A 25,439-nucleotide genomic window follows, 5' to 3' on the forward strand; every position below is an offset into this window, starting at 1 on the left:
GTCTCAGAAAGGAATTTTCTACCAACAAATATTTGTAAATACTCATCAATATGTGGGATATTATACTGAAGATGAGAGACTGGTTTATGCCCCCAAGTTGCCTGTATGCACCTGTCAAATTTTACAGCCTACCAATGAAATAAATAATAATAACTGGTAGTGTAAGTCTAAATGACCACTGAGAGCCACAGATTCTTAGGGTCCCATGAGTTCAGTGGAGGAAGCAGTTAAGAGCTGGAATGGGCAAGCAGGTTTGTAGAAAGTTGATGAAGGGCATCAGCATCAATGTAGGAGTCAGACAGGTGGAAAAGTGGACATCCCTTGCAGGGGCATAAAGAGAGCAAAACTATTGGGAAAAGGTGGTGGGTTATGGGATGTTTGTGCAAATATCAAAACAATACCGCCACAAAGCCCTGAATGAAAATAAAACAAAACAGTGTTTAAGAAATTAGGGCCAGATAGTAGTGCAGCAGTAACACAGCTGTACCCACATGAGAAGGTCGTGGGTTCACATCCAGAGCCTCCCTCTGTGTATCAAGCATGCACGTGCATGCCTGTGGTTCATGCCATCTGAGGCTGGGGGTTGATTCTAGCAAGAGGACCCTATTGGGGGGGTACCTGTCTCATATTTCTCTCAAAAGAAATAAGTAAACTTTAAATAAATAGAGACTGATTTGTATATGCAAGGATTATAACATTTATTGATAAACTTATTAAAATATAGAGAGTTAATTTAAACTATATCAGCAATACAGTATTCATATGTGTCATCTGGGAGGATGAGGATGAATGGTGACTCTACATTTTGAAGATTCCCCCTAGCTGGTGCTACAGCGTGAGACCCTCATAATAATCATGAGACTGGACTTTCATACAGAGCCATTCATTACACTGTGACTTTACCTACTTAGTTGTAATCTCTTGTCTTTCTTTAAGTAACTGAAACCTTGAGAAGAAGGCAAGCAGTTTTCCTCTTTGTAACATGAACATTTGGGAGAGGATGATGCGTAGAGTGTAAAGTTAGACTTGCCGAAGTTTGAATCCTGGCTCTACCACTTAGGAGCTGTGTAATCTCTTGGGCAAGTTACTTAACCTTTGCTATTTCTCAGTTTTCTCTTAAGTGTAATAGGGGTGGTCATAATCCTTACCTCATAGGCTTCTTGTAACCGTTAATTAAATTAATGCATATAAAACATTTCGAAAATGACTGTCATATAATAAGCACTCAGTAAGTACTACTTTCTATTGTAACAGCAAAATAAGATTATTTCTGTCTTTATTTTTCTTTTTTGGAGAGGTTTTTGCTATAGGGCGCATGCGCTCACCAGAAAGACAGAGACAGAGAGACAGAAAGCGAGAAATCACCCCCCAAGGGGGATAGCCACACCACAATCCCTTCTTCTCCATTCTCCTCTAGGGATCTTGGGCGTGTATGCACACGCGCCCGTCATGAGTTAAGGCCCCCAGGTCCAGGACTCGAACCACGGTCGACTACATGGGAGTTCAGCATCATAGCCATTATGCAGCAACATAGCCATTATGCTAACTGCTGGTCCCAGATTATTTCTGTCTTTGAACTATGTATAAGAGAAAGCAGAGGCCTGCCTGTGGTATGGTGATTGAGACAACTGGACCCTACACGGCTGACTGCATAGATTGAGGCCCAGACCTAGAAGCTTGAGAAACAGCCCAGGTGTGTGTATGCACATGCCCCAATCCCGAAAAGAGCAAGAGATGGTGGACAAGGGATTGCAGCTTGGACATTCTCTATTGGGGTGCTTTCTCACTTTCTCCCTCCCTCTGTCTTTCCCTCCCTTCCTCTGTCTCTTTCTCTTAGTAAGCACACATACCCTCTGGCAAAATTTATTTAAAAAAAAGAAAAGAAAAGAAAAAAGGAAGGGCTACCCCCCCCATGGCCTAGTGGTTAAAGGAGCCAGATCCCACATGGGGGACTGCAGTTCAAATCCTGGCAATGGTGGCTTGAGAAAAACATACCAGTTGCATGAGTGTGCATGCCTCAAATTCTGACAGGATGGTAAAATGGAGGAGAAGGATCATGGTGTGATCATACCTCATTGGTGGATTCGCGCGCTCGCTCGCTCTCTCTCTCTCTCTCTCTCTCACTTACTCTCACTTTCTCAATTGAAAAAAAAAACATGTATTGGATCACTGTGAAAGTCATGACGTATTCATCTGTTTTTCTATGCAAAAATGTGTTTTGACTTTTCCAGTGACCCAATAGTTTGTGTTATGCTGTCTGCTGCTTTCACTCAGTGTTTTATTTTTAGGTTTCAGCTATGTTTCTTGTGTAGCTGTAGATCATTTCTTTTCATTGCTATGTAGTATTTTATTGTGCAACTATACGTATGTTTTATCCATTCTACTATTTTTTAAAGTTTATTCACTTATTTCTAATACGGGAGAGCTAAAGAGACGAACATCCCCTATAGGGTCTTCATGCTACATTCTGCCCCCAGTCTCAGTCAGCCCAGATTATGGGTATTTGCATACCCAACATGATCACAGAAATCCTGGGATATGAAACCAGGACCTTTCTTGTGTGGGTCCATTTGTGTTACCATGGTGCTAGGGCCTGGTCCCCATTCTACCAGTGATGGACATTTGGGTTGTCGGCACTTTATGGCTATAATAAATAATGCTGCTATGACTATTTTGGTATACATATCTTAAACTACGGAGGCAGACATTTATCTAAAGAGACAAGTTTGCCTAATACTTTGCAGTGACACCTTTGTCATAAATCAAACATCTGTCTATGTACAGATCTGTTTCTAGGATCTCTGCTATCTTCTGCTATCCTATTTGTCTATCCCAGTGCAAGTAACATATAGTCTTCATTCTAAGCTTTATAGTAGTGCTCAAGTTTAAAATCAGGTAGAGCAAATCCTCCTAGGTGGGAGGTATTAGTCTCCCCAAATACCTTGGGTCTTCTTGACCTTTTGTAGTTCTATATACATTTTATTTTCTGATTGACAGTTAACCACAGAATCTGTTGGGATTTGATTGGAATTCATTGAATCTGTGCTTTAATTTGGGGGAGATTGGCTGTTTACAATATTGAGTCTGCTAGTCTGTGAATAGGATAATTTTCTCTCCATTTTAGTTGTTTAATTTTCCCCTTTCTCTACAGTGGTCCTATATGTCTTTTTTTTTAAGAGAGATTTTTGCTATAGCGTGTGTAAGCTCGCCAGAGAGACAGAGAGAGATAGAAAGCAAGAAATCACCCCCTCCCAGGAGGGATGGCCACACCGCAATCCCTTCTCTTCCATTCTCCTCTTGGGATTTTGGGGACACACACACACATAAACGTGCCCAGCTTGAGTTTTAAGCCACCAGATCCAGGACTTGAACTGCAGTCGTCTATGTGGGAGTCCAGCGACATAATCATTACGCCATCTGCTGGTCCCACTGTCCTGTATATCTTATTAGATTTATTTCTACATTCTTTAGAAAACTATTAAAATTTTATTTGACTTACAATGGTGCTTTTGCCAAACTCTGATAAATTCTAATTTACCTTAGATTGTTATTAGTAAGTCTGTATCTACTATTTTCAAATAATGATAGCTTCTTCCTTTCGTATTTTATACATTTTATTTCTTATCTTGCCCTTACTACAGCTGGCTAGGACATGCAGAATATGGCTGAGTAGAAGACGTTAGAGTAGACATTCTTGTCTTGTTCCTGATCTAAGGAATTCTTTTTTGTTGTTTGTTATTTTTTATTTTTTGGAGAGATTTTCACTATACGGCACGTGCGCTCGCCAGACAGAGAGAGACATAGAGACAGAAAGCGAGAAATCACCCCCCGGGGGGATGGTCACGCCGCAATCCCTTCTCCTCCATTCTCCTCTCGGGATCTTGGGCACAGACGCACACACGCCTGGCGTGAATTTTAAGCCACCGGGTCCGGGACGCAAACTGCAGTTGACTGCGTGGGGGTCCAGCAACATAGCCATTACGCTAACTGCTGGTTGCCATGATCTAAGGAATTCTTAAGGCTTTTTGAAATCATAAATTAATATAAAATTTCCTTAAATGTTTTTCAGCATTTATAGAGATCATTATATAATTTTCTTCTTTCATGTGTCATATACAGAATTATAGTAATTGTATTCTAAATGTTAAAACAGTTTGTGTTTCTCAGGTAAACCCAATATGGACCTGATGTAATATTCATATATTATAAGATCTGGTTTGTTAAACTTCTGTTTAGATTATTTGCATCCATGTACATTAGTGAGTTTGTCCTTTAATTTTCAACTTCTGTCCTTAACTAGTTTTAATATCTAGGGTAACTAGCTTCATAAAATGAATTGGAGAATATTCTGCTTTTTCATTTTCTTTCTCCTTAAAATTTTCAGTAGAACTTGTCAGAAATGCCATCTAGGTCTAGTTTTTTTTATGCCGGAAGGTTTTAAATTACGGATTCAACTATGTATATATCCGGGGACTTCAAAAAATTCATGGAAATCTGGAATTAAAGTACAAATTAATTTTGGTACAAAAATGTTGAAATCCATGCCTTGGTTGTTTTTTTTTTTTTAATACTCATTTTCTGTGAACTTTTGGAAGATCCCCTCACATATGTTTATGCATCTTAATATATTATGAACATCTTTCTATGTCAGTAACTATGACATTTTGATGACCACGTGGCCGTCTACTCGGATTTTACCACAATTTGCTCAACTCTTCTTCTATTTTTGGGAATTTAGGTTGTTTCCAACTTCCCCCTATTATAACTTGCTGTGACAAACCCTTTTTATTAAAATTTGGTGTGGCCAGCATGTGGTATGGTGTTTAAGGTACTGGACCCTCACAGGGCCAAGTTTTGAGTCCTGAACCTGGTGGCTTGTTTTATCACTTTACATCTCTGTCTTTCTGTCTCTCTCTCTTGAGCCCACATGCCCTATAGCAAATTTAAATAATAGTAATACCAAATAAAATTAAATAAATTATTATTTTTTAAAAACTTGGCAAATATTTTTCATTACATCCCTTCAAATGAAATTATTGGGTCCAGGGACATGCACAGATTTAAGGGGGTTTTTTTTGTAACACCATAAAATTGATTTCAGAAAGCTTATGTGGATGTATTTTTCATCAACAGTATATTTCCTAGTTCAAGAAAAGTCTCTCTAATACTAAGTTGTGCATGTGTATAACATGGATTGCCAGCTTTCAGACTGGAAGATTAGATCTATGCCCCAACACGTCCTCTCAGCCATTACTATATTTGCAGGTCTATTAATGGCAACACCTTATCTTGAAATGTAATGCCTCAGTCCTGCACAAGTTTTGATAAGTACTCTTTTCATTGTCATTGCTCAATGTGTTTTCTAATTTTCATTATGATTTCTCCTTTGATTAATGGCTATGTAGCATGCGTTTCTCAAGTTCTAAGCATGTGAAGATTTTCTGGATGTTTTGTTAATTTCTTTCTTTCCTTTTTTTTTTTCTCTTGTTTTTTTTTTTTTTGTATAGGGCATGTACACTCACCAGAAAGACAGAGAGACAGAAAGCGAAAAATCGCCCCCCTGGGGGGATGGGCACGCACACACACGCGCCTGGCACGAGTTTAAGCCACCGGGTCCGGGACTCGAACCATGGTCGATTACATGGGAGTCCAGCAACATAGCCTTTACGCCAACTGCTGGTCCCTTGTTAATTTATTTCTAACATAACTACATTGTGTTTAGGAAACATACTCTGAGTGCTGTTTCTTGCTGAAGTTTTTAGCTCTACTTTTATCTCTATGGTAATAAGCATTGAGGATTTTCTATGCCATTAATATGACATACCAGAATGTATTCTGTATCTGTTTTCAAAATACATTTCCATGGCTCCAGCCAGGAGAAAGGGTGGTGTTTTATCAGGGACCTGAGCTTTTGGCAGGCTCTTCAGAGGTCTGCCAGAAGAACAACTCTGTCTTTCCTCTTAGATCACCATCATGCAAAAGCAGCTGGACCCCATCATTCTCCATCTGAGACTATGGGAGGGGGAAACAAAGTACAACAACTCACACCTCCAACACCTCCCCCCCAGCAGAACCAGCTTTTCCTTACTTCTTTGAGCTCAAATCCTTTCCCTGATCTCACTAGGGAGTTTTTCAGTTTATACTGTTAATTCTTTGAAGTTTAAAAAAATTATTTTTCTGCTTTTATCTAGTTTTTATAGCTGTTGTTTCTGTCATCTTCAGAGAAAATGCTGGTCAGAGAAATCTAGACCTTGGGCTGTCCTATTTAACAGTGTTCCTCAAAGAATAGTTTGCAGACAAGGGCCAATCTACCATCTGTTACCAGTCTGCAGTAAGATAGGTACAGAAATTGAAAGTAAACATTTAGAAACTGTGATAGCAATTTGACATTGCTATGAAATTATAGTACATGATTGTGTGCCTTTAGCTCAAAATAATCCTTATGCCAAAGCAGCATATTTGAGGGTGGCATATTGTGATTCCCTTCAGTGTACAGCCAGTTGTACCTTGTACCTCTAAGCCTATAATCTATTTTGTTTCATGTATTTGGTTTGGGATAAATTTTTAATTATCTAAATAATCCATACTTATTATAAAAATTTTTAAATTAAGATAGATGAAAGAGAGAGGCAGTAAAGGTTACTCATAATTCCACCATTTTTCACAATTTGCAATAAAGCTCCCATACTTTCTCTCTGTATATATTAAAGAAGCCCTTTCCATACTCTTCCATAAAAGGGTTTCTTCCTCTCATCTCACTCCCTCAGAATGGAGCCAACTGGGAATATTTAGAACATGCTTTCTGAAGTTTCTTATCAGTCCTAGAAACACTCCAAGAAGGGATGCAAGAGAGAAGCATTAGGGCCAGCCCCGTAGCTTTTTGATTAAGAGATCCAGTTCCCACATGGCTGACCGTACTCTGAATCCTGAACATGGTGACTTGAAAAACACACCTAGTGGAGGTATGTACACATGCCCAAAATTCCAAGAAGATGGAAAAATGGAAAAGGGATTCTGGTGGAACCATGCCCTACCAGGATCGCCCATGGGTGGTACTTCATCATTCCCTTCTGTCTTTCTCCCACAAATGCACATGGCCTCTGGCAAATTAAAAAAAAAAAAAACAGAGGCAGTTAAAGGTGCTGAATTCCCATATGGCCAACAGCAGTTTGAGTCTCCGACTTGGCGGCTTGCTGTCTCGCTTTCCTTCTCTCTCCCTCTCACTATATCTCTCTGTGGTCAAATTATAGATAAATAAATAAATAAATTTAAATATAATAATTCTTTCTTTGGGGAGAGGTTTTTGCTATAGGGCGTGTGTGCTTGCCAGATAGACAGAGACAGAAAGCGAGAAATCACCTCCTAGGGGTGAAGGTTATGCCACAATCCCTTTTCCTCCATTCTCCTCTCGGGATCTTGGGCACGCATGTACACGTGCCCATTGTGAGTTTAAGTCACCTGGTCTGGGACTCAAACCGCGGTCAACTACATGAGAGTTCAGGAACATAGCCATTATGCCAACTGATGGTTCCCCCAATACAATAATTCTTTAAAAAATAATAAAAAAAATATAAGAAGCCTTATTGTTTTTAGAATCATTGTGTTATCAAATAAAGTTTATCAAAGAATTTAGTCATCACTTTTGTTCAACAGATTCAAGGTTATTATATTGAGATTATGCATATTATGAATATGTATATTTTAAATTTATGTGATGAAAAAAATTTGCATAAATAACCATATTTTTCATTTTTATTTCTGTATCTCATGCAATTTAAAATTACTGAATCACTTCTCTTACTTTAATATAAATTAATGTTATAAATAACTAATCAGAAAGCTTTAATAGAAAAGTATTTTTATAGAGATGACTTTCTTTTAGAATAACCCATCAGAGAATATGCCTGCATATTTTTAAAAATTACACAGCTGATTTTGGTGCCCCTGGTTATGAGCCACTAAATTAAAAATACATATAATAGCCAAAATATTCCATTTGTAATAGCAACTAAAATGGAAAATGCCTAGGGGGAAAAAACCTAAGAATCAATATTTGGAACCAGTATAAAGAAAACCTTAAAACTATCACTTAGAGGGACCAGCAGATGGCATGATGGTTATATCACTGGGCTCCCACATAATCGACCTCAATTTGAGTCCCAGACCTGGTGGCTTAAAACTCACACCAGGCACTTGTATATGCTTACCCAAAATCCCAAGAGGAGAATGGAGGAAAAGGGATTGTGGCATGACCAACCCCCCTGAGAGGTAATTTCTCACTTTCTGTCTCTCTCTGTCTTTTCGGCCAGCACACATGCTCTGAAACAAAAATGTCTCTTTAAAAACAAAAACAAAACTATAGCTTAGAGACCTGAAATTATATAGAAAGGTTTATCATGTTCATGGATGAATCTTCATATTGGAAGACTATTAATTTCTAGAAGTTAATGTATAAATATAGTACTATCTGAGTCCAGATATATATATTTTTAATTCTTAGAGGTTGACAAGGTAATGTTCAGTTAGAAGGAAGAAATTTGTAAGAAAATGTTGAGAAAGAATGAGATGAAGTTTATTTTATCAAATGTTAAAATATGCTATTATAATATTTTAAATAGTATAATATTAGATATAAGAATAGATAGGCCAGTGGAAGATAGTAGAAACCTAAAAATACCTTGTGTGTGTATGTGCACATGAAGAGATTGTCATTTCAAGTACTGGTATTGCTGATACCAGCCAAGTATTTTTTTATTTTAAATACTTGGAACCAGAATGTTTCAGATTTCAGATTGTTTCAGATTTTGGAATATTTGTATATATGTGACGCAGTCTCTTGAGGCTAGAACCCGAATCTAAACCCAAAATTTATTTTTGTTTCATATATACCTTATACTCATAGCCTAAAGGTAATTTTATACAGTGTTTTTTACAGCAGTGTATTGTCTGAGACCTGTCATGTGAGATCAGGTGTGGAATTTTCTACCTGTGGCATCACATTGACCCACACAAAGTTTTAGATTTTAGAACTTTTTGGATTAGGAACGTTCATCCTGTGTGACCAGAAAAAAAAAATGGATTGATCCACACTAGACATGGTAGCCAGGGCAGTAAATAATTTCTTATTATTTCTCACTGGCTGGTTCTCTCCTTAGGCTTCGGACTTCTTCAACTCCTCTCCCTTCCCCACCAGCCTCCTTTTCCTAGGTCCCTCCAAAGTCTTCCTCTCTAGCTCTCAGGAGGGCTCCCAGATTGTCCTTGCTTTATAATGCACTCAGTTTAGCTCTCTTCTTTGCCTAACTCTTCTCTCTTTAAGTTAAATAGTGCTTATTCTCACATTTCATCAGTGGGATGGTTTTTGGTCCTCATGTATCAATTAACCACCATAAACTGCAGCATTGTGAAAGTGCCATCCTCCACACACACGCACACATACACAAAGTACAAAAAAATCAACTGAATTCAGTTTCTCTAGTAACCAAAGAAATACAAATTAGAGCAATTATGAATGACTTTTTCCTTCTATCTGGCAAAGAAAAAGGGATAGTCATCCTAGTGCAGGACAAGATAGAGGAAAGGGCACATTAACAGTTAGAAGTAGGAGTATAATATTTTTAAATTCTCAGAGAGCATGTGTACTAGCCAGAGCAAGAAACAGAGACACGAAGAGGGAGAAAACACTACCCCCATGGGACATGGTCATGCCACAATCCCTTTTCCTCCATTTCTTCATCCTGTTGGGACTTTAGTCACGCATGCATACACGCTTTACGGCACAGGGCCCAGGATTCGAACTAATGTCAGCCATGTGAGATACAGCTCCCTTAACCACTAGGCCACGGGACTAGCCTACAAAGTATACATTATTAAAATTATTCTGGTAGTGGGGCTGGCAGGTGGCGTGGTAGTTGAGGTGCTGGACTCCCACATGGCCAACCATGGTTAGTCTCAAACCTGGCATCTTGCTATCTCACTTTCCCTCTTTCTTTCTCTTTTTCTTTCATCAAAATTTAAAAATAATAACAAATAAAATTAAATAAATATAAAAAAATTTTATGGTGGCATGTGTATACAAAGAGTTATTGAATAGACCCCCTGACCCACTTATAGGAATTTTGCCAAGGCAGATAATAGAATTGTTCACAAAAATATGTGATCATATTTAGGCTTTCTTTATTTCTGATGGTAGCAAATGGGTGCTGCTATACTTCAGAGTAGACTAGGCCATTGTAAACATTTTGGAGAAGAATTCTTCTTTACATTGGAAAATGTCCACTGGGTGTAAAGTAGAAACTAGGCAAAATGTATAAAGCCTTGTATAAATGTGACAGCATTTTCATTCACATAAAACTACACCAAGATCCAAATAATATAATCAACCACTCATTAAATGTCAACTGTGTGCTTAGTTTTCTGCTGGATATTGGGTAGGGGTATGATGAAAGTATAAACTATTTTTATTCTTTATGACTGTACACTATTGTTGAACTGTTCTAGGGTTTGGAGATGTGTGTTTGTTCCTTCCATACCCACTAACTGCAGCAAGAGTCAGTGGGAAGAGCACTGGACTTAGCTAGATGGGGATTGGAATCCTATCCCTGTCACATATGTGCTTATCCACTCAGACAAATTAATTTGAAAATGAGAATGATGCTAACTTGATAGGATAATTGTATGAAGGGAGATATAACAAGGAGTATGTCCTTTGATGCCTGATATATGTTATGTTCCTTTCCTTTCCTTTCTAGAATATTTCCTTAGTCTAATACCTGCAGCAGGTATATCTGTGCTACTGAATAAATAAATGAATGAGATACTGGATTTGAAAACATTTTGTAAGCCTTAAAGCACTATGAAAATACTAGGTATTAATATTCAAATAATTTCAGGGACCAGCAGATGGAGTAAAGCCTACGTCGCTGGACTCCCATGTAGTCAACCTGGTTCGAGTCCCAGACCCGGTGGCTTAAACTCATGCCGGGCGCATGTATGTGCGTGCCCAAGATCCCAAGAGGAGAGTGGAGGAGAAGGGATTGCGGTGTGGCCATCCCCCCAGGGGGGTGATTTCTCGCTTTCTGTCTCTCTGTCTCTCTCTGTCCTTCTGGCAAGTGCACGCACCCTATAGCAAAAAACCTCTCCCCCCCAAAAAAAAAATTCTTTAGAATAATTTTGTTATGATCTGGCAAGAGTTTCACTTTTATGTGTGTCTGTTTAAATGTATGTAAACACTAAATGTTCTGATATGGACTATGTAAAGTTATTTTAAGCATTCAAATGGCTAGTAATTATTGAAGGGGCTTTCTGGGAAGGTGGGATTGGGGTGGAACCTTGAGGTTGATAAGGTAGGTTTTGAATATGAAAAGCAATATATGCAGAAACATGTAGCCAAAAAAGATAATATATTCAAGGAGTAATAATAAGACTAATCTGCCTAGAGGTAGCAAGATTTTTTTGAAATGTCAGTAGACAGGGTAGGTAGTAGAGGCAAGGTCTAGTCTTGAGAACAATAGACCTTACCTATCTGGCAAATGCCATTATAAGTTTTAAGACAATATGGTGACACTTGGTCTCTAGCACATCGATCTGTTAAGAGTATGTTTGTAGCAATTATTTTTGTAATACAGGTATAAACAAAAATAAATTACAGATTTTTTCCTTTCATAAAATATAACTTGAATTTTCCATTAAAGGGTGATAACTATAGCAAAATACACATATTTTAAAAATATATGACTGGGACCAGCAGATAACATAATGGTTATGTCGCTGGACTCCCACAGGGTCGACCGCGGTTTGAGTCCCAGACTCGGCAGCTTAAAACTCACACCAGGCATGTGTACATGCGTGGCCAAAATCTCAAGAGGAGAATGGAAGAGAAGGATTTGCAGCATGGCCATCCCTCCAGGGGGTGATTTCTTGCTTTCTGTCTCTCTGTCTCTCTCTGTCTCTCTGGCAAGCACATACACCCTATAGCAAAATCTCTTTTTTATAAAAAAGTTAAAATATCACATGACTGTATTTTGGAATTCAAAAAATATGTCCAAAACTCTCAACATGTCACTTTTCTGAGTCTTCTGAGTATTTGATACTACCATTTACTTATTCTTCCTGTTTCTTTCCCTGCAGATTTGCAATGCTAAGATAGTTATAATATCCTTTATAATTTGTCTATTTTCCATTGAAAGAAAGTAGATAAACTGGGTCACTTACATATATTTAGAGCAGTACAGCTTCCTGCTTAGATTACATTTAAATAGTTTAGAATCATGAGCAGTAAGTCAACTAATCACTTAATAACAGTGCATTTACTTTCAGTATTCCTGGAATGTCCTCTTTTCTTACATTCTTTTTCATGTTTCTCTACAGTCTGGATGGAGCTGATCTGTGTTTCGAAATCGTAAAGCGAGCTGATGCTGGTTTTGTATACAGTGAAGCCGTAGCCAGGTATGTAACCTGTATCCAGTCCCCAGAGATAAAGGTGGAGGTACCAGAAGAAAACGATGAAGAAATCACTTTGAAGTGTCCAGCTTGTCAAACTGATGATGAGCATATGATTTTTGCTACAAGGAACATACCTGTTTTAGTATGCATTAGCAGAATCAAATAGTGACCAGACTTCCAAAACACTGAACAATTGATTGATCTGTTATAACTTGGCTTTACATTTTCACATCAGTACTGTCATTCCATTTCTGATGACTTTTATTCAAAGAGTGATTTGATAGCTCAGGAACCATCTCGGGGCAAGGGGTGTCTGATTTTTGGGTTTTGGCACATGCGCCTCATCAATTCTTCATTTTGCCTGTTAGAGATAATCATATTGTTTTACGATCAGATATCTAAAGAAAAGCACAGAACAGTAGAAAGAATCGAAATAAAAGCACTGTTTTTCTGCAGAATATATTTGTGTCAGACCAGTGTGAGATCTCCCAGTCAAATGACTGCCATTGTTTCAAGTAGAGGAGTTGTAAAACCCCTAATGACTCAAAATGAGGAGTATATACAGAAAAATCACAGAAGCCATACATGCACTAGGCTACTCACTTGAATATTTAAAGTAATACAACTTTCTTCTTTGGTTACATTCAATCATACCATAATTGCCTACTCCAGAGGGTCACTTTATTTTTCCTTAAGAGAAATTTTTGCTATAGGGCATGTGTGCTTGATGGAGACAGAAAATAAGAAATTACTCCCCACAGGTATGACCACACCATAATCTCTTCTCCTCTCGGGATTTTGGGTATGTACACACACGTGCCTAGCGTGAGTTTCAAGCCACCAGGTCTGGGACTTGAACTACAGTCGGTCGTGTGGGAATCCAGCGCTGTAACCACACTACCTCCTGGCCCCATGAGTTGCCATTTAATGCATGAGGTAAACATCCCTCCTCAGTCACCAAACATAATGAGTTGAAGATTTTAAAGCCACAAGCTTACTAAGATTTATTAAAACTTCCTATTACTTGAGAAATAGTTACAATGGATGAATATAACTTCCTTCCCCCATCATTTCTTTTATAATTACAGCATTATAGCCAGACATAGCTGGAAACAATTTAGAGACTACCTTAATACAGCCTGGATAGACTTCAGCATGGCTGGACTGTCTTGAAATTCATTGCTCTGACTCCTCCTACTTAAGGTGCAGAGGACCCAGTCTCAGGGAGGAGCAACCATAGCTATAGCACAAAATAAAGAATATGCCCTTAACATGGATAGTTGCTGGCTTTGTGCTCCTGGCAGTAAGGAGAAGAAGTAAATGAAAGTTCATGTATATTAACTCTATTTACTTCTTTAGACTCCTGATGTGTACATGGGAAAACTGAGGCTTCATAGCCTCTTTTCTTTTACACCATGCTCTCTAAAGCACGTTCTAGTTTTTCATTTGTTTTTTTAAGGGGTGGGGGTTTACATTATTATCTTTTCCTTTTCTCCATGAGCAAGAAATATAGCACCCGCAATAGGGTCTTGACACCATGACGTACCCCCCAGCTTCAGCCAGCCCTAGATCATGGGCATGCACATGCCCTGCATACTCAGGGAAGCCTATAGATTTAAACTCAAAACCTTCTCTTCTGGGTTAGCCTCACAGAGTGGCACATTTTACCAGTGTGCCACCATCTGGCTCCAATATTCTAGCTTTTTTATTTTCATTTATTTGTAGGCTTTTGCCATAGGGCATGTGCACTTACTGAAGAGAGGCAGAGAGAGACAGATAGTGGGAAAGTGAGAAATCACCCTCTCGCCCCTGGAGAGGATGGCCACATGACAGTCCCTTCTCCTCCATTCTTCTCAGGATTTTGGGCCCGTACACATAGGCTCCCAACATGATTTTTCAGGCCACTGGGTCTGGGACTTGAACCACAGTCGGCCATGTGGGAGTCCAGTGCCTTAACCACTACTCCATCTGCTGGCCCCATTCTAGCTTTTTTTAAATCCTATTTTTCTATTTCTTGAGTTCTTATCATGATTTTAAATTTTTATTCTTTCTTATGCTTCATAATTACAAAGCATTATTTAATGCCAAAAAATAGTCAATGTTATCTTGACTATTTTTTAAGAATTATTTTTATTTAGCTTTATTATTTATTTTAATTTGACCAGAGAGGGACAGTGAGAGAGAGAAAGCAAGTCACCAGTTTAAGTCCAGGTTTGGGACTTAAACTGTGGTCAGCCATGTGGGAGTTCAGCGCCCTAGACAACTGCCATGCCACCTGCCGACCCCATATCTTGACTTTTCTTATGGCATAGTTGTAAACCACTTTATCCAGCCAAATGAAACTCTTAGATTTTGCATATCATTGTTCATGCATATTTCTTAGAGAACACAAGGCAACTTGCCTTTTGTAATTTTCCACACTGTTGTCTTTCAAGAATAGCGTAAATAGGAAAAACTAAAAATTCTGAAATTTGATTTTATGAAATAGGGAAATTCAGTGGAGGAGGGTGTTTTTTTTTCCTTTTGAACCATGGCACATTATAAACCAGTGTCCTTTTACTCTGTTCTCCAGTCATCCTTATTGCTTTCCCTTAACTTTGAACCTGTGTCTGCCACTGAGCTGGGTGCCAAAATAGGCAGATGGCAGTGTATAGAGGTGATATCAGACAGTGAAATGACTTGTGGTCTCCCAGTCTTGAGATTTATAGGAAATGGAGATACTTATCTCCAGCAAGACAAAAGCCTGTTTGTTTCTGGTTTTCTTTTTGTTTTAGTTGCTAGAGGGCACATATACTCACCAGAGAGAGACAGAAAAAGAGAGGGAGGAGGAGAAAGCACTACCTAGTGGAGCATGGTCAGTCATACCACAATCCTTTGTCTTCCATTTCTCCATGCTGTAGGGATTTGAGGCACAAATGCACACATGCCCAGCTTGTCAAGCCACCAGGGCCAGGACTTGAACAGTCTATTTAGTCATATGGGATCCAGCTCTCTTAGCCACCAGATCACAGGTCTAGCCCTACTGTTGACTTTTGTTTTTATTAAAGAATTATTTTTATTTAACTTTGTTTGTTTGTTTGTTTGTTTGTTTTAATTTGACCAGAGAGGGACAGAGTGAGAGAGAGAGAGGGAAAGTGAGAAAGCAAGCTGCCAGGTCTGAGACTCAAAATCACAGTCGGCCATGTGGGAGTCCAGCGTCCCTAACCACCACACCACCTTCCAGCCCCATCAACTGTTGATCTTTTTAATCCTACTGTATTTATTGTTAAAATGGTGATTTTATGAAAGGAACTTTCTAGAATAAACGAGAAAAGAGTAGCATTGGGACCAGTATATGATATTGCAAAGAGATTTAGACACAATTTATTAAAGACTCTGACTCTTTCTGCTAATAATGAAAAAGGTGGAGGGGGAAGAGGTGCCAGCCAGTGATGTAGATGTTAAGGCAGCTGGGTCCCATGTGGTCAACTGTACAGTTCCAGTCCTGGATCCAGTAACTTGAGAAACTCTTATGCATACATGCCCAAAATCCATAAAAGGAGAATGGAGGAGCCGGGATTGCAGGGTGTGTGTTTTCTCTCGCTCTCTCTCTCTCTCTCTCTCTCTGTGTGTGTGTGTGTGTGTGTGTGTCTCCAGCAAGTACATACACCTTATGGTAATTTTTTTAAAAATTAAAAAAAGGTGGGAGGTTGCTCTGAAAGCATTATGAGCTATATTCATCCTTGCAGAGGATCGGTGATTCATTGTTAGGAAATTCACTCGTATTAGTATTCTAGTGAGACCAACTTCAAGATGAGTTTGAGACACCAAATAATCAAATTGATAATGTTGCTTTTTCTCCGACTAGCTGAGCTTCAAGAGGAGCAGTAAAGCATGGCATAAAATAAAACTGTTCAGTGTTTAGTACAGCCCAATTAGTGATTACCGCTGTCCTTTCAGGAGTGAGGAGTTGTGGAGTGAGCTAACATACAGGATCAAATTATCAAATCAAACTCTCACAAATCAGAGAGATCTTCTTACCTAGTACCAAACTCTACTAAATCATTTCAAGGATACAATCAAAAGGTTTAACTGAAGCAGAAAAAAAGGTCCAGGATGCCAAGGACAGTGCCCCCACCCCAAAACCCCGGCACTTCTTCCCAAATGAGAAATGCATTTCTGGGGGCCAGCAGATGAGGTAGTGGTTAAGGTGCTGGATTCCCACATGGTTGACCACTGTTTGAGTCCCAGACCTGGTGACTTAAAAAAATCACACTGGGCATGTGTGCATATGTGCCTCAAATCCCAGGAGGAGAATGGCAGAGAAGGGATTGTGGCATGGTCGCCCCCCTCTCTCCCAGGTGCAGGAGGGGGGTGATTTCTCATTTTGTCACTCTCTCAGATGAATACATGCACCCTATGGCAAATACCTTAAAAAGGGAGAAAAAGAAACAAACAAACAAACACACTTCTGGCCCAGAATAGATGGTCTCTACCTGAGGTTTGAACAGTCTATTTAGTCATATGCGATCCAGCTCTCTTAACCACCAGACTACAGAGAGGAGCATTTCATTTATTAAAAATCTCCATTGTGGGAACCAGCAGTTAGCGTAATGGCTGTGTCGCTGAACTCCCATGTAGTCGACCACGGTTCATGTCCCAGACCCGGTGGCTTAAAACTCACGCTGGGCACGTGTGCGTGCGTACCCAAGAGCCCAAGAGGAGAATGGAGGAGAAGGGATTGTGGCGTGACCATCCCACTCTGGAGGGTGATTTCTCGCTTTCTGTCCCTACGTCTCTCTCTGTCTGTCTGGCGAGCGCACTCACCCTATAGCGAAAACCTCTCAAAAAAAAAAAAATCTCCATTGCATACCCCAGAGAATTATGTCACTTAAATGACATTCTCCAAAAAGCTATCCACACCTAAAAATCCTAGGTCATATTTACCATAGGCAACCATTAGCTAGGAACATTCTGTTAAGGGCATTTCAGAGTTAAGTTTTTTTCTGCCTAGCAAGTAGTGTTGATCTTTTCATCCAGCATTGACAAGGAGAGTAGTCTGAGCACCTCTCTTACTTTCTACCACCCCCACTCCCAAAAAGCCTCCTTTTGGAGAATTTGAATGGATTGCTGGCCAGCTCTTTCCTTCCAGGGAGTATCTTTTATGATCCTTGGGAAAATAGATATATATTGCTGAGCTTCTCTGAAAGCACAGGCCACTGTGATGCTCCATGAAATGAAACTCTGATGAAAAGTTTAATTACAAACTCTCTAGTATGTGTGGGTGGATTGGGGTTCTCATTTTATTCTGCCCACACAGCCTCCTACAATCATGACTGGGAGGGTAGAGAAAGGGAGTTTGGAATCTGTTAAAATTTGGGAAGCTAAAAAATTCTAGTCCTTCTCCCACATGCGCCAGAGATTCTGCTGTGTACATATATTTGGGTCAAATAATTAAGTACTCTGAGCAACTTTGAAATGCTTATTTGCTGAGTTTTGATTTGTAGTGTGGTTGAGACATGTTCACGTGTGTTGTCTCTTGGCCATCTCAGGGTGTCACCAATCATTGCAAAGCCTGATTTGAACCATTAATGGGCCACAACACCAAATTAAGACCTTGTGAAGAGTTTTTCCATTGGCCTGGCCTAAAAAGGTGGGACATGTGCAAGGGGTAGAGAGGCCCTTGTAGTTTATAAGTGGGCTTAGTTTTTAGGTTGGTGATTGGAAAAGAAAGGTGGCTGAGATCAGAAAAGAATGTACTTTAACTGAGATAACAGGGCTTAATACACATCACAAAGATACTATGCCAGGGACAGGATGTAGGAAGAATCCTGTTACCAATGGGTCAAAATGGTCTGTTAATGTTTATAGACATGACTCCCTCTAGGACCTCTAAAAAGGATTTTAGAAAATCGGAAAAAGCAGTCAGGCTTCTGTCTTCAGTTGCCCTTCTTCACCAAAAATTATTCCACTAGATGCGTGCGTAGGCCACAAAATTGACAGGTCCCAGGCCACTAGGAAGGCTTGTTCCTAGGAGTCATGTCCCATGGTGGTAGAAAGGCACATTCCTAAGACTCAGGTCCCACAGTACTAGGAAGGTTCATTCCTAGGAGTATTCCCTAAGTTGTCCATTGTTATAGGCAGTGGAGTCTTTTTTTTTTTTTTTTTTGAGAGGTTTTGGCTATCGGGCGCATGCGCTAGCCAGAAAGACAGAGAGATAGAAAGCGAGAAATCACCCCCCAGTGGGGATGGCCACACCGCAATCTCTTCTCCTCTATTCTCCTCTTGGGATCTTGGGCGTGCACACACACGCGCCTGGCATGAGTTTAAGCCACCGGGTCTGGGACTCGAACCACGGTCGAATACATGGGAGTCCAGCGACATAGCCATTACGCTAACTGCTGGTCCCCCAAGACAGTGGAGTCCTGAGGGAAGGACATGTCTGACTGATTCAGTAGCCAATTATCTCTGGGCAAAGGAAAAAGTCAGGCCTCAAAGTTCAGTGGGGGAGTGGGAGCATGTGTTTTTAGAGCTGTGAATGGCAAAATGAAAAATACCTATGACTTGATAGCAGTTCATTACAATAGAGGTAAATGACAACAATTTTTCTATTTTACACAGCATTTTAAGACAACAAACTTATGACTGACAGTGTCATATCAAGATCATTATCCTTATAAGTCTATGATTTGGAAATATAGTTGTACCAATAATACATATGCAAATAACACTGAAAAAGACTTAGTAATCAGTTGACAATGATCCTTATATAAATAGATATTATCTTTTACAAAAATGAGATATATCCTTTGAGGTTTTCCAGAGACTCAACTGGAAAACTCAAAAGTCAAGTTTAGGTCTAGAAAAATATTCAGTTTACAATTTGATCTTTAAGAAACATGTCAAAAATGTCAGAAAACTCAATACAATATACGATTACAACAGGATCATAAGTCACTGACTATAATATTTAACTAAGCTGATAATTTTAAGAAATTATACAATGAAACAGTTTAACCCTTTACAGTTCTATTTTTCAAGTAATCAAAATTCCACTAAATACAAACATAAAGAATAAAAATCTGTTTTCTTAAGTAGGTTATCAAGCTGTAAAGAAGTCTTCTGCAGTATGTTTGCAGTTTACTGAAAGCAGATCAGTGCTTCAAAAACCTTGGTTTTAATTACAGGAGGAAAAAACTAATTTTAGCAGCTTTTAGGAAACATACAATACTTTTCTCAATTGTAGCCAACTTGTCATATAATAAATTCCTTTCATAAAATTATTTTTCCAGTCTTAATAACTTTTTAAAAATACCCTCAAACTCAAGCCTTAACCTAATATGTCTCAGATCTAGTATTTGTCCCTTTTTCTAACAATTATATATATATAAAATTATTTTATTTAACTTTATTTATTTAAATTTGACCAGAGAGAGACAGAGAGAGAGAATGTGGGAAAGCAAGCTGTCAGGTCAGGGACTTGAACCGCAGTCAGCCATGTGGCAGTCAAGCGCCCTTAACCACCAAGCCACCTGCCAGCCCTATATATTTTTTTTAAGCCATCTTACTTTACCACAAATACTCCACCCTCCCAAAAAAAATACATATTTTTAATACAAAAATTTAAGCAGATCAGTGCTTCAAAAACCTTTGTTTTAATTACAGGAGGAAAAAACTAATTTTAGCAGCTTTTAAGAAACATACAATACTTTTCTCAATTGTAGCCAACTTGTCATATAATAAATTCCTTTCATAAAATTATTTTTCCAGTCTTAATAACTTTTTAAAAATACCCTCAAACTCAAGCCTTAACCTAATATGTCTCAGATCTAGTATTTGTCCCTTTTTCTAACAATTATATATATATAAAATTATTTTATTTAACTTTATTTATTTAAATTTGACCAGAGAGAGACAGAGAGAGAGAATGTGGGAAAGCAAGCTGTCAGGTCAGGGACTTGAACCGCAGTCAGCCATGTGGCAGTCAAGCGCCCTTAACCACCAAGCCACCTGCCAGCCCTATATATTTTTTTTAAGCCATCTTACTTTACCACAAATACTCCACCATACCAAAAAAAATACATATTTTTAATACAAAAATTTTTCTGTTTTTCTACCTTGTGTTAGATCAACCTCTGAATAGTCTTTGGAGAACTTCTCCTCAGGAAAAAAAAAAATAGGAGATGGTTATAACAAACTCTGGCCAGACTCTTTTATTACTGTCAAACAAGACCATAGAATTGTTCCAGCTTTGCCCACAGATGGGCCCAGAAGGTCACAGTGGCACGTAATCTGATCAAAGTGTCAGACCTTTGTGTGGCGTTTTAACACCTCTCATACTGGACATCAAGTCTTCTAGGTAGGATGGGTTGCAACACTTCTTGGCTTTAAATCCCCACCTAGGGGGCTTACATAATAAACTTTTGGAAACAACCTTAAATAACCTTGTATTTAGATTGCCCCCCCAAAGTAATTATTATCTTAAAAGAATACATTTTTATGCGTTGTGTATGGATTTTTACCAAAACATTTTAATGTTTTGTAACTTTGCTCATAGAATCACATATATTCACCTTAATTTTTACACTTTGGTAACCTTACTTTTTTAAAAGATTTATTTTATTTTGTTATTGTTATTTTTTTAAAATCTGACCAGAGAGAGAGAGAAAGGGAAAGCAAGTGACCAGGTCCAGGACCCAAGCCGCAGTCAGCCATCTGGGAGTCCAGCATCTCAAGTACCACACCACCTGTCGGTCCCCATAACCTTTATTTTTTATAAGTAAGCAATTCGACTTGTCATACATATTCCAACTATTTTTTAACTATTCAATTTTTTTTGTTGTTTTTAGTTTTCTAAAGGTAGAACAAAATAATGGTATAGACCCAATTTTCTTTTGGTCTCTACAAGAGTTAGAAGCCAAGTGAAAATCTTTAGAGTTTATATTAATCAAAGTATTTTAACTTAAAAGGTGACAAGTATTTTACCAGTATTAATTTAAAATAGCATAATTCCTTTTAAGATATAAATTTACCTGAAAATTTTATAACATCATACTTAAAATTACCAGATTCATCTTTAAAAACTATATTATGCCTGGGCTATCTAAATACCAAAAGATACCAGAAAGTCAGTTACTTATTTCCAGATTAATTTTCTATAACACATTAAATATGCATACTATATGGATATTAGATATTTACCTTAAGTTGCTGATAATTCTGAAATCTATTTTTACTAAATCAGTAATACTAAAACAATTTTGTCATTTGATTGGTAAAACCTAGGCTAATAATTATGAAGATATCTTCAATTTTATCCTTAAATTTGGAGCTGGCTTATTTACTTAAGTTACGTGAACTTGAAAGCATTTGGATTAAATGCTATGAGCTCCCTTTATTTACAAGCCAAATGTAATAGAATTCCTCAAGGACTTTACCATATAAACATAGCATACAACATATACAAACAAGTGTACAACACAAAAGAACATGTTAGAGTCATAGAAGTATCCCTGTGTCAAAATAAATTCACCCGTCCCACCTGGCTCTTGGCACCAGGAAGGTTATCTTCCTTTTGATATCCCAGATATACAAATTTTCCACTGGGATGGGACATGAAGTCAACATCCAGGCAGTGCATCCAGATATGGATGCTAATTCCTTCAAAGACCACCCTGGGCATGTGATGACATAATTAAATTCCTCACGTAAGAGATGTGCAAATGCAGGGGGGAAAAAAAAGAGAAAGCGCAAGAACCAAAACAAGCCAGATACTATGACAGACCTTCCCCTGCTAAAATATTCTTTACCAACCTCTAGGAAATCAATGTCAACACCTAATCTCATGGCTAGGGCAGCTGGCCTTCTCTAGCAGCTGTCCACTCAAATGCCTTTCAAGTTTGGGGGTGAATTTTCCCCCTATTAGAAATCTTCACTTTTCTATTTAAATGTCTTTTCCTACTTGACATGTGTTTATGGTTTTTCATTCTGCCTCTCAGGACAGGTTTCAGAGATTTGAGCCCAGAACCTAAGATTTTATACCCTACAGGTCAACTTTCCCTTCCCATTGCAGCACGTGTTGCAGACAACTCACTTCTGCAAGGTCCTTTGAGCAGCACTAAGTTTGTCAATGAGCTGGCGTTTCTCCTCAATATGATAAGCGAGTTCTTCTACAAGTCTCTCGTCTTCTCACATAAAGTCAGCTTCTCAGAGACTGAACAAGCATAAATAAAAAGAAACCTAAACAAAACCCTCCTGACACAGGTTAGAAAACTTTTTTTAATAAAACAAACAAAAAAACCCTCAGCTCAGCTTTTCATTGGCAACCCATTTCCCAGGACTCAATCCCTGCCTGGGAGCTCTGATCTTTCTTCCCTCTCTTAACTCTCCACTTCATTATTCCTCCTGGGTCCGTGTCTTCATTTCCTCATGAGTATGAAACAAAAGAACCAGATTCACTGCTGTTCCTGTACTGACTGTTGGGCCCATGCACCCTAACTCCCTGCATCATAATTTTCCTGCTTCATTATCTTGAAACGATGAATGAGCAAAAAGAAAAAAAAAAATAGGAGGAAAAAATTTAAAGTAAGCAGAGCAAAGAGAATAAGGAGAAGCTTCCGAAATTACCAGAAAGGACACAAGTTGGTCAAATATTAAATCAAGCAGGGATCCCCTAAAAAGGGATGGACCCGCAGTTTCTCTTTTTAAGAAAAAAGAATAATAACTTTCCAACTTGAAAATCAATAACTGAGATTAAAAAAAAATCTTTTCTAATGGGCTGGGAATCCAAGGTTCATTTACATTGTAATGACCCACAGTAAAAGGAAAAACTCAGGCTTTGGTTATAATAAATAAGGAGACAAAGGCTGAGAAAAGACAGACCTATAATACCACCAAGTATAAACACAATTCATAAAGGAAAAACAAGACTTTAAGATGTTTTACAAGATAGAAATTTCTAGCTATGAGCAAAAGAGAAGAAAGGGAAAGAAAAAAAAAAGATCCTAGGCCTACTGCTGCCAGAAAACTGATTGTTTCCTTCTAAAATAGAAAATGTTATCTAAGACCTTGCAAATCAAGGAGACCCATCACATGAACACACCATCTTAAACTGATTACTGAATTGATCATGTATTTGAGACTTCTGTGCTTAAACGAAGTACAAAAACTAAAGAAAACGCACAAACTAGCACTAGTCCCTTTCAGCATAAGGGGTCCTGCTCTTTGCCCCTGTACATTGCAACAAGGCAAGGCTCTCCTTCCTCAGATTATGTGCTTAAAGTTTGGCCTATAGTATCCTGCAGAGTGAACCAGATTTGAGTTTGTTAACAGTAACTATTATGTTGACCAATCTGCCAGTGTGTATCTTTCCCAAGTTTATTTCCATTAAGAGAGGGAATAGGAAAAGACAGAAATCATCGAAGAGAAGGGATAGGAAAAGACAGAAATTGTTCAGACAAGGGGAGTTTTTGGCGACTTCTTAAATTTTAGAAGCAGCTTCTTTTATTGCTCAAGACAGACTCAAATTTATTTTTGTTAACTTTTTGTAAGGAGTTAATTTTGCCATTTTTAAATGAATTTTAATACCAATTAAAGTAGCAATCTCATTCTTTTTCTTGATATGAGATCCAGATTTTCTAATTTAACACGCAAAAGGACTGATTTAGGACTATCGAAGTTCCTGCCTGAGAAAATTCTAACCACGATCGATCACCTTTTGTTAAGTTTTTCCCATTTACATAAATACCCATAGATCAAGATGCCATAGATGTCATACATAAAGCTAGTTGTGGTGCCCAAAAGGGGTCGTCCTCTTTGCTCCTTTTAAACTGTAGATGTCTTATTTCCCATGTTTATCCTTTGATTGTTGATTCATTTTTAAAAGGAGAAAACCAACCTGTGGAAATCTAAGGATTTTAATGTGGTGGACCAGCATGCTGCTTTATTTTTGAGCAATTCTCCACTAAATGTCACTCACTCTCCTATCAAGATCACTCATCATACATGTCTCAGTTCCTTTTAAGAATTTAGCACCCTTAAAGGGGGCCCCAAAACGCTTGAGTGGTCAGATTTTAATTTTCATTTACTGGATGGGCCTGTTAATAATTATTGTGCTTGGGATTCCCTATAGGGCCCCTAGTACTCCTAAAAGGAGGAAATCTCTCCAGCTTCAGACGCTCCCTGTAGGACTTCCAGTTCCTGTGGTGCCTATCCACAGGGAGGAGCAAGTGCCCTTCATCTTCAGAGCTGAGAGGCTCAGTCTCTCATTTGCCCATGAATAATAATTAAGTTTCTCCAGTGCAAACACATAGCAGCCAATTGAAAGTTTTAAGAAGGCAAAAGAGGAAACCCCTTTAGAATGCACCTTTTTTTTTTAAATAATGAATATACTCTCACACATTAGGTTTTTCTAACTCCACTACCCCTCACTTAGAGGGGAACAAACCACTACCCCTTCACCTAGAGGGGAGTAAACCGCTACCCCTTGGCCTGGAGGAGAGGAGAGCAGACCGCAACCCCTCACTTGGAGGGGAGCAAACCGGGTTACCCAGAATCAAACAAACAAAAACCAACTTAGAAATAAACCAGACTGTCAACCAAAGTTTTGGGAGGTCCAGGGCCAGCCCCCCACACACACACACACACACACACACGCACACAAAAGGGCTTAGAGCCCTAGAGGGCACACAGGGCTCACTGCTGGTACCAGACACCGGGTTCAAAGCAACCCCTCCGAAGATCTCCAGTTCATCTCTGATCTCTTTGTGGTAGCCATCTTGTCAATATAAATAACCAACTCTGTAAAAATGACAATGTGGTCTATTTCTAAGCAGAATATGAGTGACCTAGGCCTGGAGAGGAGGCAAGCCTGCCTTTCTCAGGGCAGCCAGGTACAGGGGTTCCTTCTATTTGATTTTGAGAGTGAGAGACAGGGTTTGGAATTTAGTGAAGAGTTTTTCCATTGGTCTGGCCCAAAAAGGCAGGACATGTGGGAGAAGGGGGGGTGAGGGGGTGGGGTG

The 25,439-nt window shown here is 38.8% G+C and overlaps 1 protein-coding gene across 12 annotated transcripts in view; it reads left to right on the forward strand.

Moving 5' to 3' along the window:
- The window catches only part of CASK (calcium/calmodulin dependent serine protein kinase), a 465,298-nt gene that overhangs the window by 221,049 nt on the left and 218,810 nt on the right, over nucleotides 1-25,439 (forward strand). For 11 of the 12 annotated variants that reach the window (XM_027772014.1, XM_027772015.1, XM_027772020.1 and 8 more), the window contains exon 4: nucleotides 12,367-12,444. In XM_027772014.1, the coding sequence (XP_027627815.1) occupies nucleotides 12,367-12,444 (78 nt within the window). Of the gene's footprint in view, nucleotides 1-9,357; nucleotides 9,362-10,134; nucleotides 10,139-12,366; nucleotides 12,445-25,439 lie in introns of those variants that run through there. The other variant, XM_027772024.1, reaches the window with a different exon arrangement.

Source organism: Tupaia chinensis, unplaced genomic scaffold (assembly GCF_000334495.1).
Source record: "Tupaia chinensis unplaced genomic scaffold, TupChi_1.0 Scaffold000248_1, whole genome shotgun sequence".
In the NCBI taxonomy this organism is placed as follows: Eukaryota; Metazoa; Chordata; class Mammalia; order Scandentia; family Tupaiidae; genus Tupaia; species Tupaia belangeri.